Source organism: Papio anubis, chromosome X, assembly GCF_008728515.1.
Source record: "Papio anubis isolate 15944 chromosome X, Panubis1.0, whole genome shotgun sequence".
In the NCBI taxonomy this organism is placed as follows: Eukaryota; Metazoa; Chordata; class Mammalia; order Primates; family Cercopithecidae; genus Papio; species Papio anubis.
This window is the reverse complement of record NC_044996.1, coordinates 93,095,473-93,118,231: the sequence shown is the minus strand read 5'-3', so window position 1 is coordinate 93,118,231 and position 22,759 is coordinate 93,095,473. Positions and strand designations below refer to the sequence as shown.

General features: G+C 47.3%; 1 protein-coding gene across 3 annotated transcripts in view; it reads right to left on the bottom strand.

The window, feature by feature from the left end:
• LOC101009534 (IQ motif and Sec7 domain ArfGEF 2) overlaps positions 1 to 22,759 on the bottom strand; it is a 92,082-nt gene that overhangs the window by 58,179 nt on the left and 11,144 nt on the right. For all 3 annotated transcript variants that reach the window (XM_003917751.4, XM_017953938.3, XM_017953939.3), the window contains exon 2: positions 3,490 to 3,519. In XM_003917751.4, the coding sequence (XP_003917800.3) occupies positions 3,490 to 3,519 (30 nt within the window). The remainder of the gene's footprint in view (positions 1 to 3,489; positions 3,520 to 22,759) is intronic.

Below are 22,759 nucleotides of genomic sequence, written 5' to 3'. Positions count from 1 at the left end.
CCCCAGCCCGGTCCCCAGAGCCAACAAGTTCAGGTTGACCCTCACTGCAGCCGTGCCTCTAGGCCTGGGCCCCCTCATCTTCTGGTGAGGGCCTCATCAGGCCCCTCCTGCCCTCTCTGTTTTCAAGTTCTACACCTCTTCACATTCTTCCAGCCTGACTATATAGCGTATGACAACAGATTGGGTTAGGGGAAAGCGGAGGACACTAGTTTGTTGCGCCACTATTTCACACTGAGCGTTGCTTTACTTTAAGTTCTCTCATCAACCCAGAAAAGTCAAGACTGTTGTTTCCATTTTACTCATGAGAAACTAAGAACCAGAGAAGTTAAGTGATTTTGCAAAGAGCACACAGCTAGGAAGCAGGCTCTGCTGCTAGCTAGCTTTGTGACCTCGAGCCTTGGCCAATCCCTCTCTGGACTTTGGCTTAAGGTGCCTTTAGGTCAGATCTGTGACAACTTCTCAGGGATCCACAAGAAGTCCAGGCACCTTTCTCTGCCCATGCCTACCCCCCACCCCCATCACCAGCTGTTCTGCTCTAATTAGACACCACACTTCCTCTGGCACCCCATACTTAGAAGCCCTCAGGCCTGGGTCATGCCAAGGGTGGCTTGCAATCTACCGACTCTGCTCTGTCCTTGTTATTCAGTTCCCATAAAAGCCCAGGCCTAGCGCCTCTCCTGGGTGTTTCTTCTACCCCCCAGCCCTTCCCCTTCCACAAACGCATGCACGCACACATGACGTTTATTAGATGAGGAAACTGGGATTCCAAGAGATGAACAGATTGTCCAGTCACACAACTAGAAAGCAACCTACCCCCAAATGGAGGCCTGTGCTTGGATCCAATGTTTCTGCCCTTCCTATGCCACAGAGCCTCGCCTCTCTCCTCCAACTTTCCCCAGCTCCCAACTGATGACAGAAGGTCGCTATGACCCAGCCCTGACCCGCATTCTGACCTTACTGCTCTTTTCCTGCCTAAATCTTCTATTTTAGCCCCACGGATCGCTCCCTGTCTCTAAACCCACCCGCCTCGCTTTCCTCCACAAGCTGATCCCACCTCCAGGGACACCCTCCTTATGCAAATCTGCACGGCAGTCCCTGACAGCCCTGCTCAGACACTGCCTGCTCCGGGAAGCTCTCCTTCACCTTAACTGGAGCGGATTCAAAAATTTACAAGTGGGTCCCTACCCAGCCCTGGTTGCAAGTTCAAATTGCCTTCCCACCATGTTGTCAAGATCTTGCCCCACACATGCCACGCTTTAGCCCCTTCCCATAGCCTGAGTTTGACCCTCGCTTCCCAGATGCTGACTCCTCTAGGCCCCTATAGCCTCCTTGACTGTGGGCCCAGGACGGATGTCAGGAAGCGTGTCTGAATAAATTAAATGCTGGCTTTGGAACCAGACAGCCCAAGACACTGACTCTCTCAGAACCTCTTCCCCTGATCTGTAAATCAGGGATTGTAATCCATGCCTATTAGGGCTGTTGTGAGCATTATATTCCAAGTTGTTAGTATGTGAGGAACAAATGATCATTGCTATAATTGCTACTATCAGGATGAGGATGAGGATGAGGATGATGATTATTATCTGCCAGGCTGTCGAGAGCTCCCGTGGTGATGGTATGGGTAGCACTCTAGGTTGGCGCCAGGCAGACTTGGGTTTGAATCCTGGCTCAGGATCCATATATTAGCTGAATCCACATATTAGCTGCCTGGCTGCAGGCAAAACCCATAACCACTCTGAGCCTCAGTTTCCTCAGCTGTAAAACAATGATGATAAGGCCAGCCCAGGTTCTACCTACAGTGTCACTGGGAGGATCAAACAAAAGAAAGTCCCTGACAACTTCTGTAAGTTGTAAAGGCCCAAATGTATATCATCACATGACTTATGATTATGCTCATTATTAAATGTCCTGAGCTCTATGTCCCAGGAACTTCCTTGCTGGGAAAAGCTGATAACTAGAGATGTTTTCAATCTTCTTCTTCAACAAGTAGCAGGTACATCACTGGGGATGCTTGCAGGAGCCCTGTGCTCGGGGTCAGCTCAGGTGGCCTCTCTCCAAACCCACGGTGGGACACTGAGATCTATTCCCTTTGCTAGACAGGTGCCTTCCTAAGTGCTAGCACAAGCTGTGCCCGTGACATGCTCCTTGGCTGCATGCTGGGTCTAATTATGTCTTGTCACAAACCCCTTTCCTGGACACTGGGACTGATTACATTAAGGCTGGCCTGTGTGTGCTCATCCCACAGCCCCAATCTTGGCTCTGGGTATCCGTGTGTTTACCCCAGATCCCCTGTCTGGGGTGCTAGAACAGAGGGTGTCTCATTAGACACTTTTGTCTGTATGCTGGCATCCTCTGTCCCCAGCCCATAGCCCCTGCCTGAATGACAGGACCAGGGCTGCTGCATACAGTCGGGCAAGTTGTGCCTTGCACAAAAGGTCACAGCCAAAAGGATACAAACAGGGGCTGATATCCAACCCGTGCTATGCTCCATGGAGCCACTCAGAGGGGGTGCCCTTGAATGGGACATCTTTTTCTATTCTTCACAAAGGTGCCAATTATGTTACTGTCAGCTGTAGCTGGGAAGGACTGTACCCATCTGTGCCTCTGCTGCCTGGGCTCAGCTCAGCTCAGTGGCCTATCCCATAGCCCCCAGCCTGGATGTTAAGGCTGAGTGGGTCCTATCCTGAGCACCCTCATCATTCCTATATAATCCCTACACTTGACACCTCTGCCTTCATGAAGCTTCTGATGGGGTAAGGCCTGGGAAATGCACGAAGGTCCCTTGTCTTTACCTTTACCCAAGTTTTACTCCTGCCTCCCCAACTGGCAGATTGAACACATCTTTAAAGCTTACTATGTCTACCAATGGGTCAGTAATAACAATAACAACAACAACAAAAAAAACGAAAACAAAAACAAAAACAAAAAACAGAAAATAAAATAAAATAAAACGTACCAAAGCTTGTAAACTTTTTTTTTTTTACCAAGCACACACAAAAAAAATTTTCCTTGTCACCATAATGTATAGTTCTAATGTCTAGAATGTGTTACATCCAGAGTCCATTCAAATCCCACTACTCGGGGCTGGCACAGATTCAGGGTGGAATGTGAACGCTAGACCAGGGAAGCTCAGCATCAGTCATGCCGTCTTCCCCCGGGAGGAGAAGGTGGAAAAGGTCCTGGGTCCAGAGCTGACCTCTCAGCTTTCACATCTGGGCAGCTCCTATGAGCCCCTATGGTGTTCAGCCAAGCCCCCAAGTCAACTAGTGTCAGAAAGACTAAGGAACAGTCTTGAACCCCCTCCCCACAGCTGCCACATCCCCCAACTGCCCTCCCACTCCACTCCATAGCCACCCTTAATACCAACAGGGAAGACACCCTTGAGTTGGCCCCTCCCCCTGCCCATGGATCCTACAGTTACAAACCAGAGGCCCCCACCCCAGGCCCTGCCCCATCTCCCAACTAGTACTAAAGAAAGGAGGTACTGACCTGACTGTTCTGGAATTCTCACCATCAGATCTGAAAGGGAAACAGAGAAAAAAAACCAAAACAGTCAGTATATGCTCTCTACTTTTCTCCCTCTGTCCTAGGTAGAGTAGCTTTGGGGGCCTTGAGGCCTAATGCACATCACAAAAATGAGGGGAAGGGTATTTCATGCAGAGAGAAGAGAATAGCAAGTGCAAGGCTGAGAGACAGTAGAGTGCCTCGCCAGTTGAAGGGATGGAGAGGAAGACGGTGGTGCTGGGGTGCAGTGAGCAAGGGGAAGAGTGGTCAGAAGTGAGGTCAAAGAGGCACCAGGAACCAACCATGTGGGGCCTAGTGGATCACAGTGAGGAGCGTGGCTTTCCTCGAGGCAGCCAGTAGCCATGGGCAGGGGCAAAGCCCAAGCTTGAAACACAGAAAGACCTAGGTTCAGATATTGGTTCTGCCACTTACCAGCCCCATGACCTGGGCAAGTCACTTCACCTCTCTGAGTCTGAGCCTCAGTCTCCCCATTTGTGACATGAGGCCGATCCTCACGGGGCTGTTGGGATAATTAAACCCTTTGGAACCCGGTAGGCAAATGCCAGGTATTATTAACACCATAGAAGAGGCTTTGCCAACTGCCTGGTCCAACCTGCTTATTTTCCAGATGAAGGGAAGAGGTTGAGGGGATAAATGAGTCAGCCGCTGGGCTCCTTTCTACTACACTGGTCTGCCGTTTTCATTGTGAGGCCTCTTTAGAGGCAAAAGAAGGGCAAGAGAAGAGAATGGAGTTGGGACATCACTGAGGGAACCAGGGAATGAGTGAAATCTGAACCATACCCTTCCCCTCCCACTACGCCTTCCCAAGAAGAGTGTGAGAGTGTATACGCAAGTGCACACACATGTGTACACGTGTGTGTGCACACGTGTGTGTGTAGGGGAGGGAGGATCAGGATAGTGGGGCTGGTGTCCACTGCGTGCAGGGAAGGGGCGGAGGAGGACCATGGAAGTTGAAAGTGGAAGCGTGTGGGACACGGACTTCCCCTTCGTCATCTTCCTCCATCTTCACCTCAGGCCTCACACCCTCGCTCATGCTGCAAAGGAGACAGAGACGAATACAGCACAGACTGTCCTCGGCTGAGAGAGCCAAGACATGGCTTTAGTGAGGGGAGTGTCCACCTATGCTAAGCGCCAAATGACATAGGTACACACAGGGAGAGGAGCAGGTGGGCCTCAGAAGGGAGCATTTGTTGAAAGAATGAAAGGAGGCCCCGCTGGCGAGATGGGGCAGGCAAGCAACAGGGTGCTGCAACCACAGCACTCCCGGTTCCACGACTCACAAGCCATGGAATCCTAGGGAAGATACTTCACTATGTTGAGTGTCAGTGCTTTGCCTTGTAAAATGGGGCTTTGGGGGTGGGCTGCGGTGACAGTCACTCCCTTTATGGGGTGTGGCTGTGAGGCTCAGCCTGGCACAGTGCCTGGCACATGGTACATGCTCAGCAGATGCCAGTGGCACCAACCCTTAGCCTTCTCAGCGCCCTGAAGGAACAGAGGACCAGGGCCACAGCATGCCTTATCACATTTATTAAAATGTTCCATCTCCCTCTGCAGCAACAAGATTGCTTCTGAGGCCTGGCCCAATTATTCTCAGGTACCAGGCCTGAGGCGCCTGACTTCAATGACTCCCCAGATGCCTACAGAACTGAGGCCAAGCCCCTCAGCCTCTCTCCCTAACACTAACCCTCTGCTCCAGGCAGGCCGATCTCTTCACCACCCACCTACCCCCAAACCCAGCACACATGTGTTCAGTCTGCTGTCTACCAGGCCCTGCCCTGGGAATACAACCTCTCAAGGAGCTCATGGACTGGCCACTTACCCCAATCTACCCAAGGGTTTAAACAACACTTCTAATCACCCCCACCACCACTGTGAACAAACTATGAGTACCTACTGTGTACCAGGCAATAGTGTTAGCCTCTTTTTGTACATTATCTCCTTTGATCCTGCAAAGTGGAGGTTATTCATCCAACTTTAAGATGATGAAACTGAGACTTAGAGAGGAAAATGACTTGTCCAAGGTCACGCAAGTGGAGGAGCTCAGAGTGAACCCCAAAGTTCATGTTCTTACCACCACGCTCCACTATATCAGAAGCTCAGTGCCGGGCACATACGCACTATGAGGGTGAGTTCCCTTATCTTCATTCCTCAATATCAAGCCAGAGAGGCACCAACAGACCTTTCCTCTCCAGTGCTCTTTCATCTGAGAGATTATGAGAAACGCACCTCTGCTCCAGAAGTATTTCTATTTGATATGTGACAATCCTCAAGAAGGCAGCAAAGGGGAGCAAAAGAGCTCCAAATCATGATGCAGTGGGGAATTCGCCAATTCTCGCTATGGACTGATTCTTACTAGCTTGAGGGTGCACAGCATCATATGACTCTCAATGTGGGAGTGCAGCTCACCCCAGGGTTCATCACCCTTTATGCATTTAGCATATTATTCATTATGTATAGAACAACCATCAGTGCTATCCTACACCTCCTCAGAGGCTCATGTCCTGCCCAGTGGTCATGAAGCTGAGCCATCATTCTTTTTTTTTTTTTTTTTTGAGACGGAGTCTCGCGCTGTGTCACCCAGGCTGGAGTGCAGTGGCGCGATCTCGGCTCACTGCAAGCTCCGCCTCCCAGGTTCAGGCCATTCTCCTGCCTCAGCCTCCAAGTAGCTGGGACTACAGGCGCCCGCCACCACGCCCGGCTAGTTTTTTGTATTTTTAGTAGAGACGGGGTTTCACCATGTTAGCCAGGATGGTCTCGATCTCCTGACCTCGTGATCCGCCCGCCTCGGCCTCCCAAAGTGCTGGGATTACAGGCTTGAGCCACCGCGCCCGGCCTGAGCCATCATTCTTTTGGGAGGCAGTATAGACTGGTAGAAAGAATGCTAGGTCCTTTTATGGCTCATTCCCTAATTGGCAGTATGAACTTGGACAAATCTCATTTCCCTCTGGACCTTGGTTCTTCACCTGTAAAGTGATGGGGCTGTGTTAGTTGAGTTCCAAGCAATTTTTAGGTCTTAAAATATTCTATTTCTTCAGAATCCCAAAGTTTATCTCTTTTATCAACTAGATTCTGCTGTCTGCAAGGAGAAGCAATAGACCCAAGGACTAGATCCCTCTTCATCAATCCATGTCAGTAAAGGAGACCGCTTTCTCCTGCTATTCCCCACAGCCATTTATTTATTTATTTAGAGACAGAGCCTCGCTCTGTCGCCCAGGCTGGAGTGCAATGGCACTATCTTGGCTCACTGCAACCTCCGCCTCCCAGGTTCAAGTGATTCTCTTGCCTCAGCCTCCTGAGTAGCTGGGATTACAGGTGCCCACCACCACGCTCTGCTAATATTTGCATTTTTAGTAGAGACAGGGTTTTGCCATGTTGGCCAGGCTGGTCTCGAACTCCTGACTTCAAGTGATCCACCTGCCTCAGCCTCCCAAAGTGCTGGGATTACAGGCGTGAACCACTGCGCCTGGCCAGACTTCTCTTAATGAAAGGCAGCTTAGGCCCCAGGATTCTCAAGAGATTTGGATATGCCAACTCCCATCCTCAGTAGTGACAGCCAATAAACAGTAACTTGTTGGAGCTTTGAGGATAGTAACCATATTTTCTGAATCAAAAACAGGCATGTAATCTGACCAGGGACTTTAATGTTGCTTCTTCCACGTATAAGAAGCAATTTGGAAGATGGGAGAATAAATGGCAGAATATTGAAAGTTCCTGAGCCTTTTGGGGACTTATGGGGAAGACAGAGCAGAATGGCTGAAAAGAACAGAGGCCCTGGAGCTGCTGTGTTGGAGTTTCTGCCCTTGCCTCTTGACTAGATTGCCTGCCATGCTCCAAGCCATTCATAAGCAGTAACTGGGGAACAATATGGTGCCTCTTCCCAGGAACCTGAAATTAGATCAAGAAGGTTGTCCCTGAAAGCAAAACTAATTAAATAAATACAAAATGCATCAGAAATGAGATATGTGGAGTAACTTCAATGATCACAGACTGGTCCTCAAGGAGAGTCTGAATAACATGTCTAAAAGATCATGTCTCCCACAGAAAGGAGACTGGACATCAACAGAAGTAGATTTTTTTGTTTTGTTTTGTTTTGTTTTTTTTGAGACAGACTCTCGCTCTGTCACCAGGTTGGAGTGCAGTGGTGCAATCTTGGCTCACTGCAACCTCTGCCTCCTGGGTTCAAGTGATTCTCCTGCCTCAGCCTCCTGAGTAGCTGGGATTACAGGCGCCTGCCATCATGCCCAGCTAATTTTGTATTTTTAGCAGAGACAGGGTTTCACCATGTTGGTCAGGCTGGTCTCGAACTCCCGACCTCAGGCGATCTGCCCACCTCAGCTTCCCAAAGTGCTGGGATTACAGGCATGAGCCACCATGCCTGGCCCAGAAGTAGATTTTTTTAAGAATGAAACCTGAAGGGCAACTATGAACAGGGCTCCTCCCAGGAGTGTCCTTAGGAAAAAGAGACAGGTGCCCTGGCCCAGAAATCATGCAGGTCTCTCCAAAAGCTGAGAACCAGCCCCAAAGCAGCCTTGCACTTTCTCTCCGGAATATCACCTTACACCTAACTGCAAATGTCTTTGTGGGCAGCTCCTTTCTCACACTGACTGCTAAACCATCCTCACACTGACTTTTTTTTTTTTTTTTTTTGAGATGGAGCCTCACTCTGTTGCCCAGGCTGGAGTGCAATGGCATGATCTCGGCTCACTGCAACCTCTGCCTCCCGGGTTCAAGCCATTCTCCTGCCTCAGCCTCCTGAGTAGCTGGGATTACAGGCATGTGCCACTGTGCCCAGCTAATTTTTGTATCTTTTTGTAAAGACAGGGCTTCCCCATGTTGGCCAGGCTGGTCTCGAACTCCTGACCTCAAGTGATCTGCCCACTTCAGCCTCCCAAAGTGCTGGGATTACAGGCATGAGCCACCGCACCCAACCATGTTTATTTTTTTTTTTTTAAATAGATACGGGGTCTCACTATATTGGCCAAGGCGGCCACAAACTCCTGGGCTCAAGCAATCCTGCCTCAGCCTCCCAAAGTGCTGGGATTACTGGCGTGAGCCACTGTACCCAGCCTAAATGCTGTTTTGACACACATGACTGTACAGTGACCACTTCCATTCACTCCAACTGTCCTGCAACTGAATAACTGTGCCCTCCTCTCATTCTACCATCAGAGTTATATCACAAAGTTTGGGTTAAATCAACATTGGTGGTCTACATTTTTTTTTTTTGAGACAGGGTCTGGCTCTGTCACCCAGGATGGAGTGCGGTGGCACGATCTCGGCTCACTGCAACCTCTGCCTCCTGGGGTCAAGCAGTATCTCCCACCTCAGCCTCCCGATTAGCTGGTATTACAGGCACGCACCATCATGCCTGGCTAATTTTTGTATTTTTTGTAGAGATGGGGTTTCATCATGTTGCCTAGGCTGGTGGTCTACATTATGATGATTGCATGGATACTAATAATGGATTAATCATATGACATACTATGATTACATTTCCTTTCCCGTACAATTTTTTATTTTCCCTGCTATTGATTACTGTCTATATTTTTTCTTTTTTGAGACAGGTCCTCATCCTGTTGCCCAGGCTGGAGTGCAGTAACATGATCACAGCTCACTGCAGCCTCAACTTCCTGGGCTCAAGTGACCCTCCCACCTCAGTCTCCCGAGTAGATGGGACTACAGGCATGCATCACCACACCTGGAGAATTTTTGTATTTTTTGTAGAGATGGGGTTTCGCTATGTTGCCCAGACTGGTCTCGAACTCCTGGGCTCAAGAGATTCACCTACCTCAGCCTCCCAAAGTGCTGGGATTATAGGCATGAGCCACCGTGCCCAGCCTGATTACTGTCCATTATTTTTTTGTCAGCTTAGTTCTCTTCATACAAATGATCAATTCTCCCCAAACTGTCAGAAGCGCAATTCTCCTCTCAATATGCTTTGACATATCAGGTAATCCATCCTACTCTTTGTTTCCCTTAAAAACACCCACCTTCCTCCTGCAATCTAGGCTGGCTGCTCTCTAGGCCTGCCCAGATGTTGCCCTAAGAACCTCTCTCTCAGGCCAGGCGTGGTGGCTCACGCCTGTAATCCCAACACTTTGGGAGGCCGAGGTGGGCAGATCACCTGAGGTCAGGGATTCGAGATTAGCCTGGCCAACATGGTGAAACCCTGTCTCTACTAAAAATACAAAAATTAGCCGGAGGCAGCGGCGAATGCCTGTAATCCCAGCTACTCGGGAGGCTGAAGCTGAAGAATAGCTTGAACCTGGGAGGCGGAGGTTGCAGTGAGCCGAGATTGCGCCACTGTACTCCAGACCAGATGACAGAGCAAGACTCCATCTCGAAAAAAAAAAAAAAAAGACCCTCTCTCTTTTCCATCATCTAGGAATTCCCTTCACCTCTCCTTTGCATTGAACTTTCTGTTTTCTAGATTCCGTGGCTTTTTTTTTTTTTTTTTTTTTTTTTAGAGTTTATGCCCATATTTTGCTGGAGCACATTCCCCAGGACTTTCTGAGAAAGGAGGCATAGGACTTAAAACCTTTAGATCTTACATACCCTCATACTTGATTGATCATTCAACTGAGTATAGACTTCTAGGTTGGAAATTCTTTTCCCTCAGAATACTGAGCACACTGCTCCATCATATCCTAGCTTCCAGTGTTGCTGTTGATAAGTCCAACGTAATTCCTTTTCTTGATTCTTTGTATATGATGTTTTTTTCTCTGGAAGCTTTTAGGATCTTCCCTTTAATCCCTGGTTTCTGAAATGTCACAGTGGCGTATCTTGGCATGGGTCTTTTTATCATTTATCTTGCTGGGTACTCAGCAGGAGTTTTCATTCCTTCAGTTCTAGGAAATGTTCTTGTATTATGTCTTTGAGAATTTCCTTCCTGCTGTTCCCTCCATTCTCTATTTCTGGAACTCCTATTGTTGGCTGTTGGAGTTCCTCAATTGATCCTTCAATTTTCTCATCTTTTCTCTTCTGTTGTCCCTTTGTCTTGTTATTCTGCTTCCTAGGCTATCTCCTCAACTTTTATTTTCTAATCCTTCTGCTGAAATTTTTATTTTAGCTCTCACTATTTTTAATGTCCCAGGTTTCTTCTCCTCCCTTCATTACCTTCCAAGTTCCTTTTTTATGTTTGTTTGTTTGCTTTTTCAATCTGTCTTCCAAGTTGATGGTTTTCCTCAAATAGCCTTGGACTATCTGATCATCTCTGGCTACCAAGAGCTTGGGGTTTTTAAAAACATATGCTGAGGTTTTTTCTTTTTTTTTTTTTTCTTTTTGGTTTAGAGACAAGAAGGTCTTGCTATGTTGCCCAGGCTGGTCTCAGACTCCTGGGCTTAAGTGATCCTCCCACCTCAGCCCTCTCAAAGTGCTGGGATTACAGACACAAGGCCACCATGCCTGGCCCAGTGTACTGAGGTTTAGTTTACATTAAAATAAAATATACCTATCTTAAGGGTCCTTGGCTGGTGATCCTTGATTAGTTCCCATGACACTACGAAGCTGCTTGGAAGCTCTGTGTGCAGGTGGGGCTTGCCAGGTGGTGGGCTTCACTATCAAATTACTGGGCTGAAAGCCTGTTCTTTTGTTAGAAGACTTCTAAGTGTCAGCTTTTGGAGGCCTTTTTTTCTGGGGCCTTTCAGTTTTCCCAGAGAACAATCCTTTGATCTCATCCGTGTACCTGACTTTGGTGTCCTAGAAGTGGGGGAGTGGAAGGAGGTTGGAGTCCCACTGTTTTAAGTGGAAGGAAGTTGGGGTTCCACTGTTTTAGGTTGCAGATTCCTTTGCCTGCAGGCCTGTTTCACCCCATCCTCCACTGTACTTGGTGACTTCAAGTCAAAGCCTCTTAACTTCAGTTTCTCCAAAGAAGCAACCTCCATCGGCAGGGATGCAGCTGGGAGTGGGGGACTCACTGTCTGGATGGGGTTGGGGAAGGACCAAAAAAACAAGACCTTTTTTTTTTTTTTTTTTTTTAAGACAAGGTCTCTCTCTGTTGCCCAGACTAGGTGCAGTGGTGTGAGCATAGCTCACAGCCTTGACCTCCTGGGCTCAGGCGATCCTCCCACCTCAGCCTCCTGAGTAGCTAGAACCACAGGTACATGCCACCACACCCAGCCAATCTTTGGTTTGTTTGTTTGTTTGTTTGTTTGTTTGTGACAGGGTTTTACTATGTTGCCCAGGCTGGTCTCAAACTCCTGAGCTCAAGCAATCCTCCCACCTCGGCCTCCCAAAGTGGTGGGGGAATTACAGGCATGAACCACTGTGCCCAGACAGAAAAGATTTTCAACACTCCCATTCTCAGGTCCATATTTCATCCTGCCTTCCGAGGATGTACCTTCAGTACCTCTCAATCCTGAGCACTGCTGGGAGTAGAATAGTTTACTTCTGGTCAGCATCCCAGACCTTATGTGTTTCTACCTTTTTTATTCCTTTTTTCATATTTTAATGAGATTTGGGAAAGCAACAGAGAGAAATAAGTTTATCCAACTCATTGTGTTTAACAGGAAGCTCCCTTTCTTATTCCAGCCAACTCCTATTCATCCTCCATGACTCATTTAGGCACCACCTCCTCCAGGAAGCGTATATTAACATCCCTAGACTGGGTTAGGAGCCCCACCTCTGTTCTCCCACAGTATCCTTTTCTTGCCTCCATCACGGCCCTGATCAAACTATTCTGAAATTGTCTATTTCCATGGCTAACTCTCCCAGCGACTGGGAGCTCCTGGTAGTCAGGAGCTCCGCCTCATTCCTGCTTGGACCCGCATATCTCAGAGTCTGGTTTCCAGGTGTATGGAGTAAATATGTGGTGATGAAATAATGAATAAATGAATGACTAAAAAAATGAATTGGACCTAGCTAGAGGGACCATCTAGAAAGGGAAATAAGCTGAATACAATTGTCCCTATATAAGATCAGTTCCCTAAAAGATATAAGTTCCTTTGATGCTGTGTGCGCAAGGAAGCCTATCGCAGCATGATTTAAATCAGTGAAAAACATGGGCACAGCTTCTACACCCTACATTTTTATTTTTTTATTTTTTTATTTTTATTTTTTGAGAGGGAGTCTCGCTTTGTCCCTCAGGCTAGAGTGCAGTGGCACGATCTCGGCTCATTGCAAGCTCCGCCTCCCAGGTTCACGCCATTCTCCTGCCTCAGCCTCCTGAGTAGCTGGGACTACAGGCGCCCGCCACCGCGCCCGGCTAATTTTTGGTATTTTTAGTAGAGACAGGGTTTCACTGTGGTCTCGATCTCCTGACCTTGTGATCCGCCCACCTCGGCCTCCCAAAGTGCTGGGATTACAGGCGTGAGCCACCGCGCCGGGCAACACCCTACATTAAGAGGATGATGAAGTCCATCGTGGTATATCAGTTGCCACTAAAAATGATGGTTATGAAGAATATGCAATGACATGGGGAAATGCTCAAATGGAAAAATCAAGAAAAAAAACTGTATGTGTAAAATCATTTCAACTACATGAAAAAAATGCAGAGAACAAGGGCAATACACCAGATGCTCAGAGTGGTTGCCTCTGGGTGCTGTAATTATGTGTAATGTTTTTCTCCTCTACTTTTCCTAGTTTTTCTAAATTTCCTAATTTAAAAATGCATTGAAAGTATAATGTTTAAAAAGCTACTAAGAAATTAAATTCGTTAAGTAGCCTGAGAGTACTGGGAACAAAATACTGTGAAGTGGGGGGCGTAAGAATCAGTGCACATGTCCACCAGGGCTTGCTGGGAGAGCTCCATTCTTCACCAGCCAGAGCCTCTGAAGGCCCAGGCCCACAGAACACCCCTTGTTCCCTTCCCTGCAAAGTAGGACCTAGCTTAGGAAGTCAAAGGAGGAGGATCTTGGAGGCCAGCCTATTACGAATCACAATCTCATGGGTTGTACTGATAAACAGAAGGCCCTACACTGGGGCCCACACTTTAGGGGCCACTCTCCATCAGGCGAAATGTCTGTAATGCCATCAGGACCCATCAGGATCTTTGGCCCTGTCCCTTCTAGGCTGCACTTCAAGCACCAAGGACCTCAGAATTTCTTGCCTAAATTTCTTGGGCTTACTTTCGGGAATTGCATGGTCTTATTACCCAGGTCCATCTGTTAGGCCCAAGGAGTGGCCTAAGGGGAAGGGGAGATAGACAGGGCTTGGACATGTTGGCTGGGGCATCTACATATCTCAAGGCTCCATATGAACTATGGGAGGGAAGAGAAGCGTGGAGGGTCAAGGGCTTCTACTGATAACTTGCTTGGGCCCTAGAAATGTAGAAGCAGGTAAGTCTATAGAGCCTTAGGCCTCAGGGTTTGTAGAAGGCCCTAGCCTTCACAGATCTGGGTTCAAATCCATTCATTTGCTGTGCAACCCATGGATGAATCCATTCTCCTCTCTGAACTCAGTTTCCCCAATTATAAAATAGGCATAATAATTCTGACTTCAGAGAATTGTGTTGAGGTTTGTAGAATGACAGTAGTTATGAGTCCAGGCTTTAGGTCAGACAGGCCTGGATTTGGGTCTCAGCTCTGCCTCTCCTAGCTATGCAATTTACGACCCTAAGTTTCAGTTTCTTCATCAATGTAATGGAGATAATAATAGCACTAATATGATAGGGCTGTTGGGAGGATTATGGTTACAAAGAATATGTGATAACATTGGAAAATGCTTAAATGAGAAAATGCTGCTTAATAATGGTTGTGCAAACACTGGCTGTGGTGGAGTTGACTGGGCCTTCTGCACTCCCCAGGCTCGTGCAGCTTTATTTTTCCCCATAGCACTTACCACTACTTGACATATTATGTGTCTTCTTGTTTATTTGTTTCTTTTCCACGCCCATCCCAGACATCCATACACTAGAATCTCAGCTCCACACAGCAGAAGTTTTGTCTATTTTGCTCACTGTTTCCAAGTGCCTGGAACAGTGTGAGGTACTTAGATGTCCTTCAAATTTGAATAGTTAGCCAGGTGTGGTAGCAACAGAGAGAAATAAGTTTCTAGGCCTTCCTCAGGCTGAGGCAGGAGGATCACTTGAGCCCAGGAATTTGAGGCTTCAGCGAGCTATGATCACGCCACTGCACTCCAGCCTGGGCAACAGAGCACAACCCTGTGTCAAAAAAAAAAAAAAAAAAAGAAGAAGAAGAAGAAGAAGAACCAGTTAACTAGTTATCTGCCATGAGGACAAGGGTAAAAAGGCATTTGGGGCCAGGCATGGTGGCTCATGTCTGTAATCCCAGCACTTTAGGAGGCCAAGGCAGGAGGACTGCTTGAGCCCAGGAGTTTAAGACCAGCTTGGGGATCACAGGGAGACTCCGTCTCTACAATGAAATAAGAATTAGCCAGGCATATTAGTGTGTGCCTATAGTCCCAGCTACTCGAGAGGTTAAAGTGAGAGGATTGCTTGAGCCCAGGTTGAGACCAGCCTGGGCAACATAGCAAAACTCTGCCTCTACAAAAATACAAAAATTAGGCGGGCATGATGGTGTATACCTATAGTCCCAGCTATTCAGGAGGCTGAGGCGGGAAGACTGCCTCAGCCCAAGAGTTTGAGACAAGCCTGGACAACATAGGGAGACCCTGTCCCTACAAACAACCAAAAAATTAGCCAGGTGTGGTGGCCCATGCCTGTGGTCCCAGCTACTCGGGAGGCTGGAGTGGGAGGATCACTTGAGCCCAGGAGGTAGAGGCTGCAGTGAGCCATGATCACACCATTGCACTCCAGCCTGGGCAACACAGTGAGACTCTGTCAAAAAAAAAAAAAAGGCATTCAGTTATAGGAACAGTCAGAATAAAGGCATGGAAGCATAAAGAAGCCTGACATGCTTAGGAAACTCTACATAGTTCAGTACAACTTGAGTGTAGGGTTAGGAAGGAAACAGAGTGGCTTGAGGAATGAGTGGAGCTATAGCCTTACCCAAAGGAGCATGCAAGCACTTCCCTAAACCACAAGTGGCACAAAGACCTACCTGTGACAGCGAGGAAGGAGAAAAGCACTAGGGGGAGGTAAAGATGATTCCCAAGTTCAGGTGACACCTAAATCATGACAATGTAAAAAGTGAAAGTAGGCCGGGCACAGTGGTTCACGCCTGTAATCCTAGCTCTTTGGGAGGCCGAGGCAGGTGAATTGCCTGAGGTCAGGGGTTGGAGACCAGCCTGGCCAACATGGTGAAACCCCATCTCTACTACAAATACAAAAATTAGCCAGGCATGATGGTGGGCGCCTATAATCCCAGCTATTCAGGAGGCTGAGGCAGGAGAATCGCTTGAACCTGGGGGGCAGAGGTTGCAGTGAGCCCAGATCGTGCCACTTGACTCCGGCCTGGGTGAAAGAGCGAAACTCCGTCTAAACAAAAAAAAAGTGAAAGTGAAAACCTTTTGAAAGATGATTCAGGTAGCCAATTCAGGTAGCCAGGTGCAGTGGTTCACGCCGGTAATCCCAGCACTTTGGGAGGCCAAGGCGGGTGGATCACAAGGTCAGGAGTTGAAGACCAGCCTGACCAAGATGGTGAAACCCCATCTCTACTAAAAATACGAAAAAAATAGCTGGGCATGATGGCAGATGCTTGTAGTCCCAGCTACTTGGGAGGCTAAGGCAGAGAACTGCTTGAATCTGGGAGGCGGAGGTTGCAGTGAGCCGAGATTGCACCACCTCACTCCACCAGGCAACAGAGTGAGACTCCGTCTCCAAAAAAAAAAAAAAAGAAAGATGATTCAGGTAGAGAGGAAAACTCCTTTCTAAGGAAGTCAAGAATCAGACCCAGAAATGACAAAAAGTATAGAGAACAGGTGGATGAGGTAATGACAAAAAGTATAGAGAACAGGTGGATGAGGTAATGGTGTTACGCAAGAAAGTCTCATGAAGATTATTTAAAAAGAAGAAATAGAACCATAGGACAAATCAGAAAGCTTGTCAGATACTGGAATCACTTTTAGTAATGGAGACAAACAATCTTGAAAGCAAAGATGGAGGTAAACGGCAAAATGAAGGCCATGGTGGTTTCAGTGGCTGGCTATCCTTTTGCGGGTGATTTTTGTTCCTATAGTCCTTGTTTAACACAACTCACTGTACAGGTTCTGGGATGATAAAAATGATGTTGATGATGATGACAATGATGAGGAAGATTGCTATATACTTCAAATGAAATATTTGTCTATCACTTTTAAAATGTCTTTTTCAGTAAATAAAGAGACAAGTATCACTTCACATTTACATTTTGAAGAGAAGAAAGGCAGAGATTACAACCAAGAGAGCCTCGAATACCAGGCAGCACAGCGTGAACCTCATTCTGTAGTTGCCAGGGAGCCCCCCTGGGAGGCTTGATCCAAGGAGTGATGAGGTCAAAAGCTGCCTTCTTAGAGAATACCTTCTCTAACCTCATGCTCCTTTCAATCATAAGCAAATACTATATGTTATATAATCATAATAAAGTAACAAGCAGACTTTATTTGGGCCTTAGCATATTCTGCCTTATAATAATCCAAATAATCATAAAGTTACTATTTATTTATTTATTTTTCTTATTTTTTATTTTTTGAGACAGAGTCTCACTCTGTCACCCAGGCTGGAGTACAGTGGCGCAATCTCGGCTCACTGCAACCTCTGTCTCGCAGGTTCAAGTGATTCTTGTGCCCCAGCCTCCCGAGTAGCTGGGATTACCGGTGTGCACCACCACGTCTAGCTAATTTTTGTATTTTTAGTAGAGATGGAGAATCACCATATTGGCCAGGCTGGTCTCGAACTCCTGGCCTCAAGTGATCCACCTGCCTCAGCCTCCCAAAGTGCTAGGATTACAAGGATGACCCACCCTATTTATTTTTTTAGACAGGGTCTCATTCTGTCACCCAGGCTGGAGTGCCATGGCATGATCATAGTTCACTACATCCTTGAACTTCTGGGCTCAAACAATCTTCTGCTCTCAGTCTCCTGAGTAGCTAAGACTACAGGCATATACCACCATGCCCAGTTAATTTTTTCATTTTTTGTAGAGATGGGGTCTTGCTATGCTGCCCAGGCTGGTCTCAAACTCCTGGCCTCAAGCAATCCTGCCTCGGCCTCCCAAAGTGCCGGGAGTACAGACATAAGCCACCATGCCCAGCCATAAAGTTACTATTTAGTTGCACCTACAATGGTCCACAGTTGTACCTACTACTTTGCACAATCTTCATAACTGTTGTGCAAAGTAGTTCTTCCCATTGTATGGATGCAGTCACTGAGGTACGGAGGAGCAATGTGACTTACCCAGACTCACACAGCTAATAAGTAGTGGAGCCGAGATTCAAGTCTAGGTTTGTCTGATTCCAAAACCAATGCTTTTAACTGCTACAGCTGCTGCTTCCTTCTGTCATCCCAGAGCCAAGTGGCACTTCATCTCCCATCCCAGCCTACAAGCTTGGCCCCTCTCCCTCAACTGTCTCCTGTCTCCCCACCACACAGTGCAGCCCAAGCCCCCACCCCACGAACACGCAAGTAGCGCTTCTAGAAGAGACAATCATTCAAGGATGGAAAGGGGGAACACCAAAAAAGGAAGGTGGGGTTAGGCACAGGCATTGTAGCACAGATCAGCTCGGTACTACAATGAGAGAGAGAAGAAGCAAAGGAAAACAGAACTAGCTCTCTAGCTTTACCTTCTTTCCTCCCTCTGCTGGAGGCAGAGGGATAGAGGGTCAGCCATGATGGGAAAGAGTGGGCAGAAGGGGGAGCAGCTAGCACAGCCCGCTGTTGCGGAAGCCTCAGTTCAGCCTCCAAGCCCCCTCCTGAGCGCTTGGGGCCCATCTCTGGCCCACTTGCTCCCATCGCCTGGACAAAGAGGCTGGGCTGCCCTCCAAGCACCCAGCCAATCCCGGCAAAGCCCAGCTCATAGCAGACGGAGAGCCTCTCAAGCCACAGAGAGGGCACCCAGAGAGGTGGAGGGGCTGGCCCAGGGGTCCAGAGGGAGGCAGGGGCAGGATTGGGATCAGAACCCAGGTGTCCGGTTCCTCGACTGAGGGCTCGCTTGACTCCATGGTCTAGGCAGGAGAGGTTGAGGGAAGGGGTGCTCTGGAGGCCACTGGAGGAATGCTTATGATAAGGGCTGGGGCCAGAAGCAACACAGGCCCAAATGAGGTCATCCAGACTTGGCTATGTGGGGGGCCTACTAACAGTTTCCAGTTTCAGTCTGGGTTGAAAAAGCAAAACAATCATTTTTTAAAGTAGTTTTCACCTTAGTTTCCACCTCAAGGGCATAAATGTTTATCTCCTTTCTCTCCCAGGATCCCACCATAATGAAAGTGAAGGAATAAAATAAAGTATGAACTCGTAACAGGGAGGAGGATGGGAGAGGGTGAGATCAGTGGGTGAGAGATTCCAACAAATTTCTGGAAGCAAAAAACAAACAGGAGGGTGTTCACAGTTGAAGGAGATCCAGGAACACCACTTAGGGGCTTGCAGCTGAGGAGGGAGACAGTCAGGCCAGCAGAGGCCCAGAGAGACTCCAGACTTGGAGATGCCAGCTGCAAGAGAGGGTAGGAGGAACCAGGGCACTGGACACAGGGATAAATGGAAGGTAAGTATACGACATCCTTCCTTCCCTGCCACCCCAACCCTGAGACCTAGAACACAGGCCGCCTGGCATTCACCCCTAGGCAAAGTATCAGAGGGCAGCTTGCTAAAGGAATTAAACTATCTGGGATGAGTCAAGACACCTAGTGGCATGTTGGTGCCCCCAAAATAAAGTGCTATTCATTCTGGTCTTTGGGCATTATAACAACCAACTCCCTGACAGCTCACCAAAATGAAGCCAGTGAGTAGACAAGCAAGCCTGGATACGCAGGCAGCTCACCGCTCAGTCAGATTTTCTTTCTTTCTTTGTTTCTTTCTTTTTTTTTTCTTTTTTTTTTTTTTGTAGAGACAGGGTTTCATCATGTCATCATATTGCCCAGGCTGGTCTCGAACTTCTGGGCTCAAGCGATCCTCCTGCCTCAGCCTCCCAAAGTGCTGGGATTACAGGCATGAGCCACCACGCCTGGCTCAGTCAGACTTTCTATTAACTTATTCACATACCATAAAATAGAAAGTATGAGAGAAAAGGTAAGCAGCTTACCGGATCAACAGCCTACAGAAAGTTCAACACCCAACTAACGGACATTCCCAAACAAGAAAACAGAGCAAATTAAGGGAAGGGAATGATCAAAGAAATAACATAAGGAGAGGGCCAGGTATGGTGGCTCACGCCTGTAATCCCAGCACTTTGGGAGGCCAAGGTGGGCAGGTCACTTGAGGTCTGGGGTTCCAGACTAACCTGGCCAACGTGGCGAAACCCCATCTCTACTAAAAATACAAATTAGCTGGGCGTGGTAGCACACACCTGTAATTCCAGCTACTCAGGAGGCTGAGGCAGGAGAATCACTTGAATCCAGCAGGTGGAGGTTGAGCCACTGCACTCGAACCTGTGCAACGGAGTGAGGCCCTGTCTTTAAAAAAAAAAAAAAAAAAAAAAAGGCCAGGCATGGTGGCTCGCGCTTATAATCCCAGCACTTTGGGAGGCCAAGGTGGGTGGATCACCTGAAGTCAGGAGTTCGAAACTTCACCTCTACTAAAAATACAAAAATTAGCCAGGCATAGTGGTGGGCACCTGTAGTCCCAGCTACTAGAGAGGCTGAAATGGGAGAATCACTTGAACCCGGGAGGCAGAGGTTGCAGTGAGCCAAGATCATGCCACCGCACTCCAGCCTGGGCGACAGAGCGAGACTCCATCTCAAAAAAAAAAAAAGATACTTAGTCCTTCAAACTGAAAGAGCTGCCTGAGTACCACTCAGGGTGAATAAAAAACAGACCTTGCTCGGAATGCTGGTTACCTAGGGGTTTGGTTTATAAAAAGTAACTGTATCACTTGTGATATGGTCATATCACTTCTGATATGAGCACTTTTCTGTATTCACATTATATTTTGGCATGAAGTTTTGAAACAATCCTGGGAGTACAAAGGTTGTATAACTGTGAGTGATGAGGTATAATTACAGTACACTATTTGGCCCTGTGATGACTGATAGTGACATAGTCATAATCACATAAACAGTGTACTGCCAGGTAATTTTTATAATCAATCTCTCTGGATAAAGCATTGAAGATATAATTATTTTTACAGAATAGAATGCAAATGTAATCTACCTTGCTAGATACACAAGTACAGAACATAGAGACTGGAAGGTGGAAGAGGGGAAGGAGAGATGGAGGGAAGGATGGCACTAATAACTATGTCTTACAAAATATATGGTCAAGAGATGCTGTGGAAAACCGATGAAATAAGAAGTCACAGTTTAAAATAGTTTTAATAATAACTAATAGAGGAGCCCAAACAGTAATAAAACTCTCAAAATCTGGGAGGGGGCAGGCGCAGTGGCTCACCCCTGCAATCCCAGCACTTTGGAAGGCCGAGGGATGAGGATCACTTGAGCCTAGGAGTTCGAGACCTAACTGGGCAACATAGCGAGAACCCGTCTCTAAAAAAAAAAAAAAAAAAAAATTAAAACTTCGTCAGGTGTAGTGGCATGCACCTGTGGTCCTAACTACTCAGGAGGCCGAGGCAGGAAGATTGCCTGAGTTCAGGAGTTTGAGGTCATAGTGAGCTATGATCACACCACTGTACCCCAGCCTGGCCCACTGAGTGAGACCCTGTCTCAAAAAAAAAAAAAACCAACTGGGAGGGAGTGCTGAGAAACAGTCAGCTGTTGTAAATAAGCTAAATTATTTTGTCATAGTAGGAAAAAGTCAAGATAATGTTTAAAGTTGATAAATAGGAAATACCCATTCAAGCATGTTATTTAGAGATATGAAGTTACCATCAGAAGAACTAAATGGGAAAAGTGGTTGCATCTGGGGCTGAGAAGCAGGGGATAGGAAGACATCAGCTTTTTACTACATGAGTCCTTATGTACTATTTTGCCTTTCAAAAACTGTGTATGTGCATTGCTTTGATTTAATTTGTCTAAACAAGCCCTTCTCTTTCTTTAGAACTCTGGCTTCCACACTGTAAATATGAAATGGGGAGGCTGATGATTCTGGGTGACATGAGGTCCTGTTCTCCAATCTATGCTTCTTTTGAGAACAGGAGGTAAGAGAGGCGGGTGAAGGGCTGGCCCCTCCTAACTGACCCCTTGGCTCCTCACAACCATCCATGCAGATACTGTCTCAGCTGCCCCAGCCTGCTCCACCCTCTGGTCCTCTTCAAATCCCACCATCGCCAGTCCAGCCTCTTCAGCCTTACATTCATTCAACTATTTACACCCATTAGTTACTTATACCTGCTCGAGTCACAAAGGATTTGAGGGTGCTTACTCCAATAACACAGAATAGAAATTGAACTCGAAAATAAGAACTCCGAAAAAGAAATCAACAAAGATGCTAGAGCTATGCTTCAAATTAACTGGTGGCTGAGGCAAAAAGGAAGAGACAATGAGCTATGACAGCTTCACATTGGGAAGGAAGAAATATACCAGTTTTCAGGGGAAGCAAAGCTTTGATTCGTTAAGTCATTGTCCATGGGAGATTTCATGAAAGAGAAGAAAAATGACTATTTATGGAGCACCTACGTATCAGGGAATGCCATCCAAATTATCCTGGCTAACCTTGAGAAATATGCCAGGCACGGTGGCTCATGCTTATAATCCCTACACTTTAGGAAGCCGAAGTGGGAGGATTGCTTGAGCCTAAGAGTTCAAGATCAGCCCAGGCAACATGGGGAGACTCTGTCTCTACAAAAAAAATAGCTGGTCATGGTAGTGCATGTCTGTGGTCGAAGCTACTTGGGAGGCTGAGGTAGGAGGATCACTTGAACCCAGGATGTCGAGGCTGCAGTGAGCTGTGATCGCACCACTGTTCTCCAGCCTGGCTGATAGAAAGAGACCCTGTCTCAAAACAAACAAACAAACAAACAAACAAAAAACTTGAGAAATAGGCATTGTTATCCCATTTTACAGAAAAACTAAAATTCAGAAAAGGTAAAATGACCTAGCTGAGGCCATCCCACGGGTTGGGGTGGAACATAGATTCAAACCCAGGTCTGTCTGTCTCCAAAGCTCATTCTTTGTGAATCAGTATCATCGGGCCTCAAAACAAAGACACCTGGGGTAGAGCTGCCCCGCCCAAGGTAATGGGGATATACTAAAGACAGACACAGGTCCATTCTCTTCCATAAAAACAGAAAAACAGGGATGATAGACCTGGCTGTCAGGCCAGAAACTGCCTCTGAGCTGCCTCAGTTATAGC